The sequence below is a fragment of the Orussus abietinus genome, unplaced genomic scaffold (genome assembly GCF_000612105.2).
Source record: "Orussus abietinus isolate OABI.00-Male unplaced genomic scaffold, Oabi_2.0 scaffold96, whole genome shotgun sequence".
Taxonomy (NCBI): Eukaryota; Metazoa; Arthropoda; class Insecta; order Hymenoptera; family Orussidae; genus Orussus; species Orussus abietinus.
The window spans coordinates 26318-39202 of record NW_019394284.1 but is presented as its reverse complement, the minus strand read 5'-3'; the positions used below and the strand labels follow the sequence as shown (position 1 = coordinate 39202).

General features: G+C 45.3%; 1 protein-coding gene across 1 annotated transcript in view; it reads left to right on the top strand.

Moving 5' to 3' along the window:
• The window catches only part of LOC105698989, a 72792-nt gene that overhangs the window by 33622 nt on the left and 26285 nt on the right, over positions 1–12885 (top strand). Inside the window, exon 3 of the mRNA XM_023434958.1 lies at positions 6620–6821. Within this exon, the coding sequence (XP_023290726.1) occupies positions 6620–6821 (202 nt within the window). The remainder of the gene's footprint in view (positions 1–6619; positions 6822–12885) is intronic.

Genomic DNA, 12885 nt, shown 5'->3' with positions numbered 1-12885 from the left:
CCGATTTTCATGAAACAACCGTCAAAATGTAGGGAATGAAGAATTATGAAACATGCATTTGGAATTTTTCGAAAAAATTCATTTTTAAGGGGCGAGCCACCCCTTTGAATACTTCTTTTACCCCTTAAGCGAGCAGTAATTGCTCTATCCAAATGAAACTTGGTTAATTTATAGACCAGAACAATACAAAAAAAGTTTCATTTGGATAGAACAATTACTGCTCGCGTAAGGGGTCAAAGAAGTATTCAAAGGGGTGGCTCACCCTTAAAAATGAATTTTGTCTAAAAATTCCAAATGTATGTTTCATAATTCTTCATCCCCTACATTTGGACGGTTGTTTCAAGAAAATCGGTCGAGTGCTTCTATATGAAACAGCCAACTCACCCCCTTGCACGGCCAACCTTGAAGCCTGATTTCACCCCCTAAAAGTGTTTATCCGCCGATAAAAAAAAACACGGGTCCCTTAGATTTTAGTCCTCTATAACAGATTTAAAAATGAACAAAATCGGAGGGGGACACCTCAGGTACCTTCCTTGTTAGGAATATAATATAATGACAATACGTTGGATTTCAAGAAATAACCCAGGAAATGACACCATTTAACACGGGGAAATTGAACTCCGCGGGTCAATCCGTGATTTAAATTCTCCGATCCCGTAATAAACCGAAGGCGGTAAAATAAGCCGCCGGTTCAGCGAAATTGTATCAACAGCGCGGAGATACATAACGTCAGCAAAGATCCGCTTACTTCGGGGCGAAGCGATATTCTCCGGCAGAAATTAATTCTTAAGAGTCAGCCTGGATGAGCTTGCGCCCGCGCAACGCGGAGCTTTCCAAATAGCACGGTTACAGCTCGTTTGTTCTTTCCCTTGGTTAAAATCCCCCTTTAAAAAGGAAGCTTTTAAAGAACGTGGTTCTTCAGTTACGCGGTTATTCCATCCAATGCTCCGCGTTTTCGCGCATAAATTGAACCTCTTCACCATTAAACGACCTAACCTGGTAGGAGAGACCGAGGTCAATTGTAACAATTCTTGACGTTTTTGTTCCTGCAATTGATCGTAATGGATGACCGAGGTCAATTGTAACAATTCTTGACGTTCTTGTTCTTGCAATTGATCGTAATGGCTTTTTTTGACTGAAACGTGGTAAATGTATTAACCGAATTTCCCTCCGAAAGATAGTTCGCGTTTCAACGCTTTGAAAGTTCATGAAATATTAGCAATTTTATTCTTTTTATCGGATGGCTTTGTTACAATTGCAATCGATGCAGGATAAGGATTGTAATATGAAAGATGTTACGCTACTCGTTCGTTTAAAGAGTTGAATGAATATTTAAAATCAAAGACTATATTTTGATAAACATGTAACAACACAATAGAATCTACACTGTTAAAAGAATGTATAAAATTCATACACGTTTAGTTCATAAGGTTGTAATAAAATTATAAATTTGATGTCTTAAAAGTGAATTAGTATACATTTGTTGCAAACTTCTAAATAAATTTACAATTTTATAACATTGTTATATTTTTGTGAAATTGTTTGGGAAAATTATAAATTTTATATTCGGAAGTCACTTAGTACACATTACTTATAATTTTCTGAGATGAGTTTTTCAATCTTACGATACCATTTTATAATTTTGTAAATGTGTCCTAACGTTCGTTACAATTGCCCCGTACCACTTTGGGTATAGGTGTGTACCCATTTGTTGTGTTTCGCAAGGCCCGTGGAGAAGTAAGAACTTTTAATATATATATGCTATGACCGCCACACCACATTTGACCTCGGTCTCTTCTACCGAACAGCCATTCTTCTTTATCGCATTCTGTCGGGGTAGAATCCGCGCGCGAGCCGATCGGAGTTCCGGCACAAGGCGAAGCGATGGAGGTTAATTTCCGCGCTCGGTGCAGGGGGTTCTTTTTGCGGCCGCCTGCTTTGTCGAACGAGTTTGCTTATGCAAGCTGCCGGCCCGATCGGCCGCGTGGGCTCGAAATCGTCGTAAACCTCTTCTTCGAGGGGCTCGCTCGATGGCTCTCCATAAAGTAGTGCCGTGTAGGGCCTCTCGAGACGGCACCTCGTAATGGATAACGGCCTCGGGTCCGGGCTTTTTCGTGTAGCTCGTTGTCGCCGCCATCGCGGGAACGCTGACTTCCGGCGCGCCGATAATGCGGCCCATCCATTTAGAGCCCCATAGCTTCACCTCGTCGCGGAAGCGCGACTTCGTGATCGGACCAAGGCATAATTGATTTATCGCCGACGAAGAAGCTCGTCCGAGGGTTCGGTACGCGTTAACTCTTTCCCTACGGCGGGGGATTACGCGTACATTCTGCAGGGATTTTCATTTCGTTGCAGCGGTTATATTATAAATATTTATGTCAACTTTTGTTATCGTTCCTGATAAGTAATTGTAACAAATTAGCGATCAAACGTCCGAGTGTCTTGCACATACGGGGTTCGCTGCACATAGTTCGGGACACTCAAATGTGAATGCATCCTTCATAGATACTATTCGCGTCCGACGCGTCACGTATCGCAAATCAGGCATCATGGTTAGGGCCAGTTATCCCAATCGTAATGATCGTGAAATTTCGTAATTATTCCTAGGTAAACTCGGATTACTAAAGCTCGCGGGGCATCGATAAAAATTAGGTTAACCGTTGATTAAAATCCGCTAGTCGGGAACCGCCTAAAATCGAGCGATTAACTCTAATCACGGTTTAAGTAATTCTTTATTAACAAGTTCCGTGCCAAGACAGGTTTATGTGATCTAATTTTCTAGCCGCATAGATCATCTGGGCCTTACTTATAGATATTGCAATAAATAACGTTCCCGTGTACAAACGGATGATGTTTGGAAGTATTTCATGATTTTGATTCATATTATAGTCAAGGTACCAAAATTTCAAAGTGGGTCAAGTGGCACGGAAAGTGATAAGAATTTTAACGTTAATATTGGGGCAACCAGATCATAGACCCAAGGGTCTTTAGCGGGGGCCCTAGCCCTTACTTTACTGGCCGACACCCACCGCTTCGAAGGGCGGAATTCCGACTATTAATTGACCGGCGCGGGGCCGAAAAGCCCCGCGAATCATCGGGCATTAATCAGGTTTCAATTTAATCGCAATTATAGCCGATTACCCGGGCTACCTTATAATTCGGCCCGATTTACGAGCCCGAGTCGGCCGGCAGCTGTCGTAAATATCCGACCACCTTCGTCGGCACGCAGGGGTGGCGAGCTCCCCTGGCTCCCGAGTAACAAGTTTCGGGGCTCTCTTTCTTCCCCTGCTTTCCGGACTGCCTCCTCGTCCCAGGTAATATTTTCCTCGCCGAAGTGCCGCGCATTCGCTTAATGCTCCATTATCTCTTTAACACCTTGCAGCTATTAGCAGGTTTTCTTTCTTTTATCCTGAAAATTTAATCATTCCGGAAGGAACCGGGGGTGCACAGGGGATGGGAGAGACTCGAGATGCCCATTCCCGGGTTTTCGGATTCGTGGGCTTCCCTTTGCATTTTCTACCGGTCTCGCTGGGCTTTCTTGAAAAACGCTGAAACCAAACTGGCCTCGAGGTAAGAAATTTCCCAGTTCATCGATCGGCATTCTCAGCCCCTCTTAATGAACTTCTTTGAACCGCCAGGATCTCCAGGTCCGTTCGTGCACTTTTCCCTGAAGGTGTATTATCGCAGTCCCGTATAATCTCTTCATCCGGTGAAGATGCAATTGCCTTCCACGAAACTGAGAATCCCTAGCAGGAGGAAATCCATTTTGAACGGGTACTTCCATTCTTTAAATGCAGACTCTTCGTATTCCTCTTCATTCCTTGTTCACGTGTTACCAAAAAGCCTTTTCACTTGCATACCGCGTAACCACGCGAACAGGAAACATTTTCGTCGACTGGTTGGTTTACAAAATGGAAAGACGTAATGTACATACCCGACGTATTCGAAAGTCACCAAATAACACGTTTACGTTATGTTACGTCTCAATTGGTTCTACAATTGGTTCACCAAAACGTTCCTTGATGTACTTTATTTATAACAAAGTTTATGCAAAATAACTTAACAGCCAGGAGGTCGCTTGAGAAATTTACAGTCCCTTGGCATCAGTCTCGGTGACGCGTTCTGCGACAATTAAACCCACTCTGCCCCTTCCCGCGGCCATCTTCAACTCGCGAACTATCAGCCGGTAGTTGCAAAACACCGGCTGCTCGGCGCTCTATCCCAGCGGGAAAAAAGGCATCTTCGGGGCCGTTTGTTAATACGAAGTTTCGAAGTTCCTCGTCAAGCTCCCCTGGCCGCCGCCTCGCCGCCGATGAAATTCTCTTTAGAGCCGCAAAGTGCTTAGGATCCGAGTAATGCTCCATTATAACCACTAATACGGTAGCATTATAACAGTAAGTAGTACCTTGTCTTCTGCATGTTAGTCCCCGGAAGTAAGCACTGATCACTGTAATGCGACTACATCGTGCCCTAACGAGTAGCGTCTTCCTACAATTTCGAGTTCGACGGATGTTCCGCGCTCGGACTCGCCTCGACCTCCTCCCTGCCTCCGGCCATTACCTCGCCCCTCGGTGCATCCCTCGGTGCATCCCTCGGCGCATCCCCCGATGCATCTCTCCGCTCACTCCGGCCGTTTCGTCTTTTCTTGCTCGACTTCCGGCCCCGGGCCCTTTGCGACCAGGAGTAACGAGTTACCGGAGAGTCCCTCCCCGTAACCGAATACCTTCCGTTCTTTCGGCACTATGGCGGAAGGTCGGGGAGAAGAAACGGAGCGAAATCGAGGTTCCTCCTTTTCGAGCGGGGCGCCACGCGGCGCACCTTTGCAGGAGATTAAATCTCACATTAAACTCGAGCAGGACGGGAACCCGAGTAAATTAATAAAGTGCGACGTTTCGCCGGGTGTAATGGTACTTAATTCGACGGGCACGGCATGTCACGGAGGATATTCCTGCTTCCTGGTTCCGGGATTGTTGGAAAATCCTTGCGGCTGGATTAGACGTTTCGGGTTACAGTTTCCGGTTAATGCGCGCTAAGGAGAATTTATTATGTATTCGTCTTAGCAAAAGGGTGGAACGTCATCATCGGGAAACCAGCCATGGAGAATTGGAACTAATAGCTAACTGCAGTCTTAAGTTGATATGAAAGTGTCATGTATATGTACCAAAACGTCAAAATGTTTATTAAACTTTTCTCCAAACAGGGTGCACCGTATAATTTAAAACTTCAGCATGGAGGCCCTAAGGAAGAATGCGACGCTCGTGAAGTTTAATTATTCAAACGAAAATTTTGTATGTATACTAGACTGGAACCAAGGATACATATTTTGGTTTGAAAAATGAAATTTCATGAGCATTGCGTTCTTTCTTAGGGCCTTCATAATCACGTGTTAAAGTTGCCAACGATTCGGGGCACCCAGTTTAGAGAAAAGTTTTATCAATATATTGACGATTTATATCCTTGCAATGACTCTTTCATGTCAACTTAAGAGGGTCAAGACGTTGTGAAATGCTTTTTAATCGAAGGGAGTTTAATACCGTAAACGTCGCGTACGGTTACGTTTAATGAGATCATCATATTAATTAAAGTGTTGGTTACATGATGTTCTTTTTGGTTCAGCCTTAAAATGGCAATTGCCGGAAAACTGCGTCCCTTTTATTTCATGCGGAAGATGTACTTGTCAAAAGTTAACGATTTACTCGAAACCTCGGGACATGTATGTTTCAAGCGTATCAATTCGGATATTATAATGACATTAATGGTGATATTATCCTCAACCCTCATCACTGATTTCACTTCAGAATCGTGAATTTGCAATCAACACTGTGGTCTACAAATTCATTACCTAGAGCCATTGAACCAGCTATTGTACTCCAGCTATACAATATCGGGTTCGCAACTATTCCGCATTATTTCTAAAAATTCGTTTGGTCTAATAAACGAAATTCATAATTATCAAGATACGTTAATGACGTGCTGAGACTGCACAGGATAAAGAAATTGATGAGCATGGAAAAAGGAGATTTTGTCCAAATTGACAATCGTCGATAATAAATCGCATTAAAATATCCACAATATTTCCACATTATACTTTGACTATTAAAAAAAGTGTTTAAAAATCATTCTCCTAAAAACGGGTAATTCGCTTAAGCGAGTCCGCGGAATGTTTAATCTCCTTAATGACTACATCTAAGAACCGAAAGGATAATAATCAGGAATAAACCGACTCGAGATTATCCCAGTACGTTGAAACGTTCCCCCATTCCAGTGCAATTAACTTTCTCCGGGAATGGGGTTTTCATCTTTCCGGAGGTCCGAAAATAATTACGATCTCTTAGACGTCGGAAAAGGAGAAGCAAACGGAATGAAATTCTCGCACAGAGCGCAAACCCTTGGCGCCGTCATTGGCGGAAATCCATCTGAATTCGCGACTGCATGAGATTGTGTAAAAAGAGGAGAGCAAGTCTAGATCTCCGGTAGACGCGGAAAGAAAGGGGAACTAGGGAGCGGGGAATTAGGGAAGGATTCCGGAGTTGGAGCGAACTCGATGCGTTAGGAGCAGCCCCGACCTCAGCCCAGTCGATGTCGCGCGGTGACTTTTATGGATTCGTCGATGTTACAGGTGCACTGTCTCAATCCCAGTTCCCGGTGTTCACGATCTACGCGCAGAAGAGCTGTCTGGGAGTGAAACCCTGCGAGAGGGCTTGGTGCATCGACAGGGTCCAGGACCACCATCTTCATGGCCACGCCAGGAGAACGACCACCACGTCGTCGCGGCAGCATTGTTTGGAGCTCTGCCTCGGCGAGAGGGACTTCCTCTGCCGGTAAGTCCATTGTACACTTCCCGAGTAGAGATTATCGATCTTGGTCGAACCTCCGAATTCCGTATTCGTTTGGTCATGCGGTTTGCCGGCAGAAATTAGTTTCATTTAGTGGGGTACGATTACCCTTGAAAGCAAAGAACCTTCCGCCAATTCCCTTGGTCTCAATCTTGCATTTGCTCATCACTAAGTGATGTTGAGCAAAATTGGTCTTGATTTTCTAGCGCTGGTCACTCTTGGACTTACACTTGGTCTTGCACTTTTCGCAACACCAAAACCTGAACATAATTGCAAAACCAAGACCACAACACGATCGGGCAAAACCAAGTCTCGAGTATGCAAGAGCAAGCACAGGACCAAAACTACCATGGTCTTGGTCTTGCATTTGCTCATCGCCCCTAGAGATAACTTACTCCTGCACCCATTTACGAGGTGAACTTACGAGGTGTACACGACGCACTTGTCGTTTGTTACGGCCATGTATGCCGGGCCTCTGGGGTGTGGGGACGCATTCCCGTCGTGCGTCGACGTCGTCGACGAGAGGACGGTTCCACGCTCCGTCGCGCTTTCCAGTTATTGGATTCCACGGAAAGTTAGATCGCTCGTAAGGGGTTAGTCCATTCGGAGCACTCCGGTTTACGCTCCGCCCGGAAGGGACCACCTCCCGGTCTCGCTGTTGAAGGAACGACCCGTACTTAACGCGGGGCATCGTCCACGACTTCAGGGACGAGGCGGGGATAAGAGGCACCTGATTCTGTCCAGAGCTCGGATACGGATGATCGAGATCGAGATCGGGATGCTGGCCCCCGAAGGCTCCTGGTGGCGTCCCGAGAGACCCCGGGCCTCGCCGAGGGCCTCTTCGACCGGGCCCGATCCTTTTATTGTCCGAGCCGCGTAACCGTGCGTAACCAAACGCAATTATGCGTATCAACGCGTTCTTTACGGGTTAAGCTGGAGCGACTTAAATAGTGCAGTTCCGCGTCATACCCGCGGTGTTTGCCCCGGTCGCCCCCGGTTTGCCGTTGCTCGCAATTGACTCTTACCATTGACTCGATCTTCTTATCGTCCGCAATGGCGATCGTCCGTTCCTATTATCACCTCAGGCCTGGGGCACACGTGTGTGTTTTTGCCGCACGACGCTGCTGGGACGCCGAAATTGCGGTTTCAAACACTATGGATCAGACATTTTAGGCGCTGTTGCGAACCCGCACTGCCAAGACTCCTCTCGGTACTGCAGGGCAACGCACCCACAACTCTGGTGAAACGGAACATTTCTGTATATGGTCCGACACGTACGGAACGTTCGCCGTTTATTACAGAGTAATTATGACGGAGTCAAATTTTTCAGACATGTTCAATATAGAACTCTTCATTGATGACATAATAAATTCTCCGGAGTTTTGACACGTATCCTAAGACGAATATCACGGTTTTTATGATTATATGTCTAATTGCTAGTTTTGTTCGTTTTGGCGACTTCTGATTTTGTTTCGTTTGTTTGGTTTAATTGGTGATCGACGTGGAAATATACACTTTCCATATTAAATACATAAAATATGTTTCTTTTTGTAGACGCCTATTTTGAACGATAAGCAATTGGTACCATTACACCACAGTGTGTGAATTTTCCGACCTCGCTGCCGTCGAGAGGCGTGAGCAGCAAAAACGCACATGTGTACAAACAGTCCTTACCTAAATGTTACTCACACCTCGTGGAAACGCTTACGCCGTTCTCCATCGGCATAAAAGTTCCTTTGAAATCCACCAACGTGTATCGTGTTTCTTTCTCCTCAATTTGCATTGCGATTCGGTTTCCTGTTGTATTTATATAGGGCGTGCAATGGTCGTTAGGAAACGACACATTGCATAGCGGTAACGAGGGCAACTTCCTGCATACAGAGAAGTTATCGCATTAGGGAAGCAAGTTCTTCAATTATCTTCAGAACTCTTTGGACTCTCCCTTTGCCCGCCGGCTTGACAGTCCTTTTATTGGCCAGACCTCGTAACCGCACGTAATCAGGGTTGCACTTATGCGTATAAACGCAGTTATTTACAGACCTCATTAAGAATAATGCAGTCCCTCTCATAAACGACTGTTTACGCGCCCCTGCGGCCTATTAGTAATAGTTGTCCTTTCATTAGCCCCGTTTTAATTATGCACTGACCCCCGGGTAATTCAGTTGCCGTTTCCATGGATTACCAAAATAGCGCTCTTCTTAACTGAACCGCGTAATCCCCTCTCTGGAAAAGATCTGCACGTGCGATTGAGTTATGTAACCATGGCGCACTCGTTTAACTATTTATGAAAAAAAGGTGGTTTAAATATCCTTCCTGTACCCGCAAAAGAATAAAGAAGTTACCCGGAATCTCTTGAACAAGCGGGCTTTGTTAACGAATTGTGATAAAGTTTCGAAACGGCACAATGGTAGTTAAAATTACGTTCCTTCAACATCCAATCATACTTTGAGTAAAAAAAAACTCAAGTAAATGCATTCTTGGTCCAACCTCGCTTAATCACGACCTGAATAATAGAAAGGTTAATTGTGAGGGCAAACTTGTCCCAAACATAATTACCGAAATTACGGACGTTCTTTACTTTGGACCGCCGTAACCAGGTTAAAAATCTAAATGTTCTAAATCGAAAATTCAACATATCGAACACTACGGATCGCTCGATTTAAGTAAAGCAGGAAGTAATAGAATAAGAAATTCGGCAATATTTAAAGCAAATTAATGTCCTTCGACTGAGCGGTATTTCTCTTTACTCTAAACACGTTATTACCGGCCATTTAATTAACTAACATAAGGAGACTAGAGTCCTTTCAACCTATGACTTCATTCATTTCTCTTTTTCCACAGTTGCAAATAGTGCACCTCTGATAGGATAATGCATCAGTCAGTCCCTCCTAATCGCAAATTTCGATTTGTTATAGTACCGCACCAACAACGAGGTGCCGTCCATTAAGACATTCTTATCTGCATACAGGCTCTTTTTGCTTCCCAACGCAATTACAGTTATCATCGCAGTCCCTCTTGTTCATAATAAATTCGCGTCGCACGTTGACAATTTATGCGTTCTCTCGCCCTGGCTGGAGTTAGATGTCACTGGCCGGCGTAGGTCGGCATCCAGCATCCTTTCATTAAGCAAGCAGGAGCGATAAAGACAAACGATACCGCCTCCCATTTAGGCGCATTTAACTCCGACTATGCCGCGAGTCGAGAGACTAATTGGCCGATTTTACGGCATCCTTCAAGCTGTCTCCGGTATCGGGGGAGCATCCGCGAAATCCAGCTCGTGCGGCCGACATGCGAGTGCGAGAGACTCCATCCTTGAACTCGCGCGAGATGCGCGTGCTCGGGCCCGACGTTACAGTAATTTGCCTGCTCATTGCGACGCACTTCCGCGTCTCTACGGCGTCCCAAAGCCGCGTAAAAATCCCAATTAATAAACTCGCTCGACCGGACAGAGCCGAGCAGAGCTCGTAAACGTCCCGGGCGGGACATTCGCCGGCCAAAATATGACGAGTCCCTCTCAGCCAATTGCGCTTCCACGGTTGAACCGCCACTGAGCGAGGCTTTCGGTCTAGACTCCGGGATATTGCACTTCACCCTTAATGCACGAAGCGGGGTATTTTGGGGTCCAATGGAGACCAACGTTTGTTTAAACGGAGCAGAACTCAACGATTAGCTTCTTCTTAAAGCGATATAATAAAATGGAGAACGAAATGGTTCGCTGAGAAACCTAAACTTAGAGATTAGGTTGGAATGAAGCCTGAATGAAAATGAATTTTTATCGGGTTCTTAAAATTGTCTGTGCTGTATTCTTAAGCAAATAACGCAATATGACTCTGTATAGCGTTGAAATATCTGAGAAACACCCTGAAAGGCATTTCACTAAATTTTTAGTGGAGGGACTTCGAGGACCCCGTCCTGTTTCGTATCACCCTAAGATGAATGAGAGAAACTTAATTGGTGTTGGTGAAATAAACGTGGTTTGTTTTTAAATCCATAGTTTGTAAATGTCAGGACATTTCTTAGGTGTTTGCGATTCAGGTGGTAATGCGTTTTCATGTGTTTTGGAGAGTTCGATGCAATGCTCCTCAGAAAAAAGTGTCTTATTTGAATTGAATGGTTTGAGACAGATTTCACTTCATCTTCATTCAGGGTGGGTCTTGAGATTTCGAATGAGACATCGCCTTATAATTGTTTCACGAGCCGGTCTCGTAAAACAATTATTAGGCGAAATAAAAAATGCACTGTTATTCCTCGTATGGCTAACTGTAACTCTTCTTAAGCGTTGGAATTAACCTTCCCGAATTATTTGCGGGAATATACAAAAGGTAATAAAAAGAGGAACGTGCACGCCTGGCACGTACGCAGATACGGTTATCTACCTTCAACATATACAAATTAAACGCAAACTACAGGGCGAGAAAGAAAGGCAGGAACTTGAAGTCTCATGAACCCTTACACGCGAGAGAAGAGGCGTCAAACATCGTAAAAGTCCCTCCCGTAATTTATGGACGACCCGTAAGAACTCGGTTGGGAACTGGCGAATGCTCGACTTTTCGGAGGCTTTTCTGCGGTTCGGTACCGCGTCGGAAACCTTAGGAAACGACTCTGGGAAAAATTCTTAACATCAAAGAATCTGGTGTCGCCCGTAAGGAAAGCTCAGCTGCGAATTGCGAATCGATCATATTCACCTGCATCTTCGAATGGGGGGTGCACAGACAGAAACATTTAGTTAAAGTAACTATATTTGACCTAACTTCTATAGTTCAAAAAGAACTTAGATACTTTTTATACCGAAATTAACCGTTTTCCTGAACTCGGAAGTTTAGTAACGGGTATTATATTTTTCGTATTACATTTCGTTGAAACACGCGACTCAAAGAAAAGCTACCGCAGGGTCGTTCTGTTAAAACACGTAATTCAGAGGGAAACCACCATAGTGGCCCTTAGTAACTAAAGGATGAGACTAAAATTAACCGTTTTCCTGAACTAGGTAATCTAGTAACGGGTACTATATTTTTCGTATTGCGTTTCGTTGAAACACGCGACTCAAAGAAAAGCTACCGCAGGGTCGTTCTGTTAAAACACGTAATTCAGAGGGAAACCACCATAGTGGCCCTTAGTAACTAAAGGATGAGACTAAAATTAACCGTTTTCCTGAACTAGGTAATCTAGTAACGGGTACTATATTTTTCGTATTGCGTTTCGTTGAAACACGCGACTCAAAGGAAAGCTACCGTAGGGTCGGTCCGTTAAAACACGTCATTCAGAGGTAAACCACCATAGTGGCCCTTAGTAGCTGAAGGGTGAGACAGGAGAACGTTGGGCGGAAGGGCCGGTTCCGCGTCCGCAAGTTGTCAGGGGCACCAGCTTCACGGAGCCGAAACGCGCCCACGTCGACGCACGCTCAGGAAATCGTCATCCAGCTCGCGTAAATCCAGCCCCGCTGATAATCGGGCGAGGCACTCGCGTACGCATTGCGTAACAATGCGTGCGTGCGGCCGCGCGACCGTGAAGCTGGTGTCGGACCCGGCAACGGTAGCCTCCGAGATCCCATCAACATTCTATGGGAACGGTATTTCTTCCGTGCGATCCGACCTCGAAGAGCACTCCTCGAGGTGCCGCCGACGCGTTCTTTCGCGTCGTTCTCCGCCGCGACCGCGAAGCAGATCAGCTACGGCGTGGACAGGGTATGCTAATGTTTCACAGGACTTGCCAATTCCATCGGCGATTTCCAGCGTGGACGCTAATGCTCTGGGAATTGAGGCAGAAGTGCCTTTGTTAGGTGCGCCCAATTGTTGGGTGGATTGTTGCTGCTCGTGAAAGTACCGATACGGATATTGCGTTAATTCGGTCCAGCTAATTTTGACAGGTCGTGCGGTAACATCGTTATGGCTGCGCGCGACAAAGAAATTCACGTTAATGCGGTTGTCCGGTAATTCGCGGATGAATGGTTAATGTGAGGATCGGTCACGTGGTAATAAAAAATTGGTTAATTTCATTGAGTAGTGCAGTCTTAAGGTGAACTACCTCAAAATAGTACAGTTGAATGAGA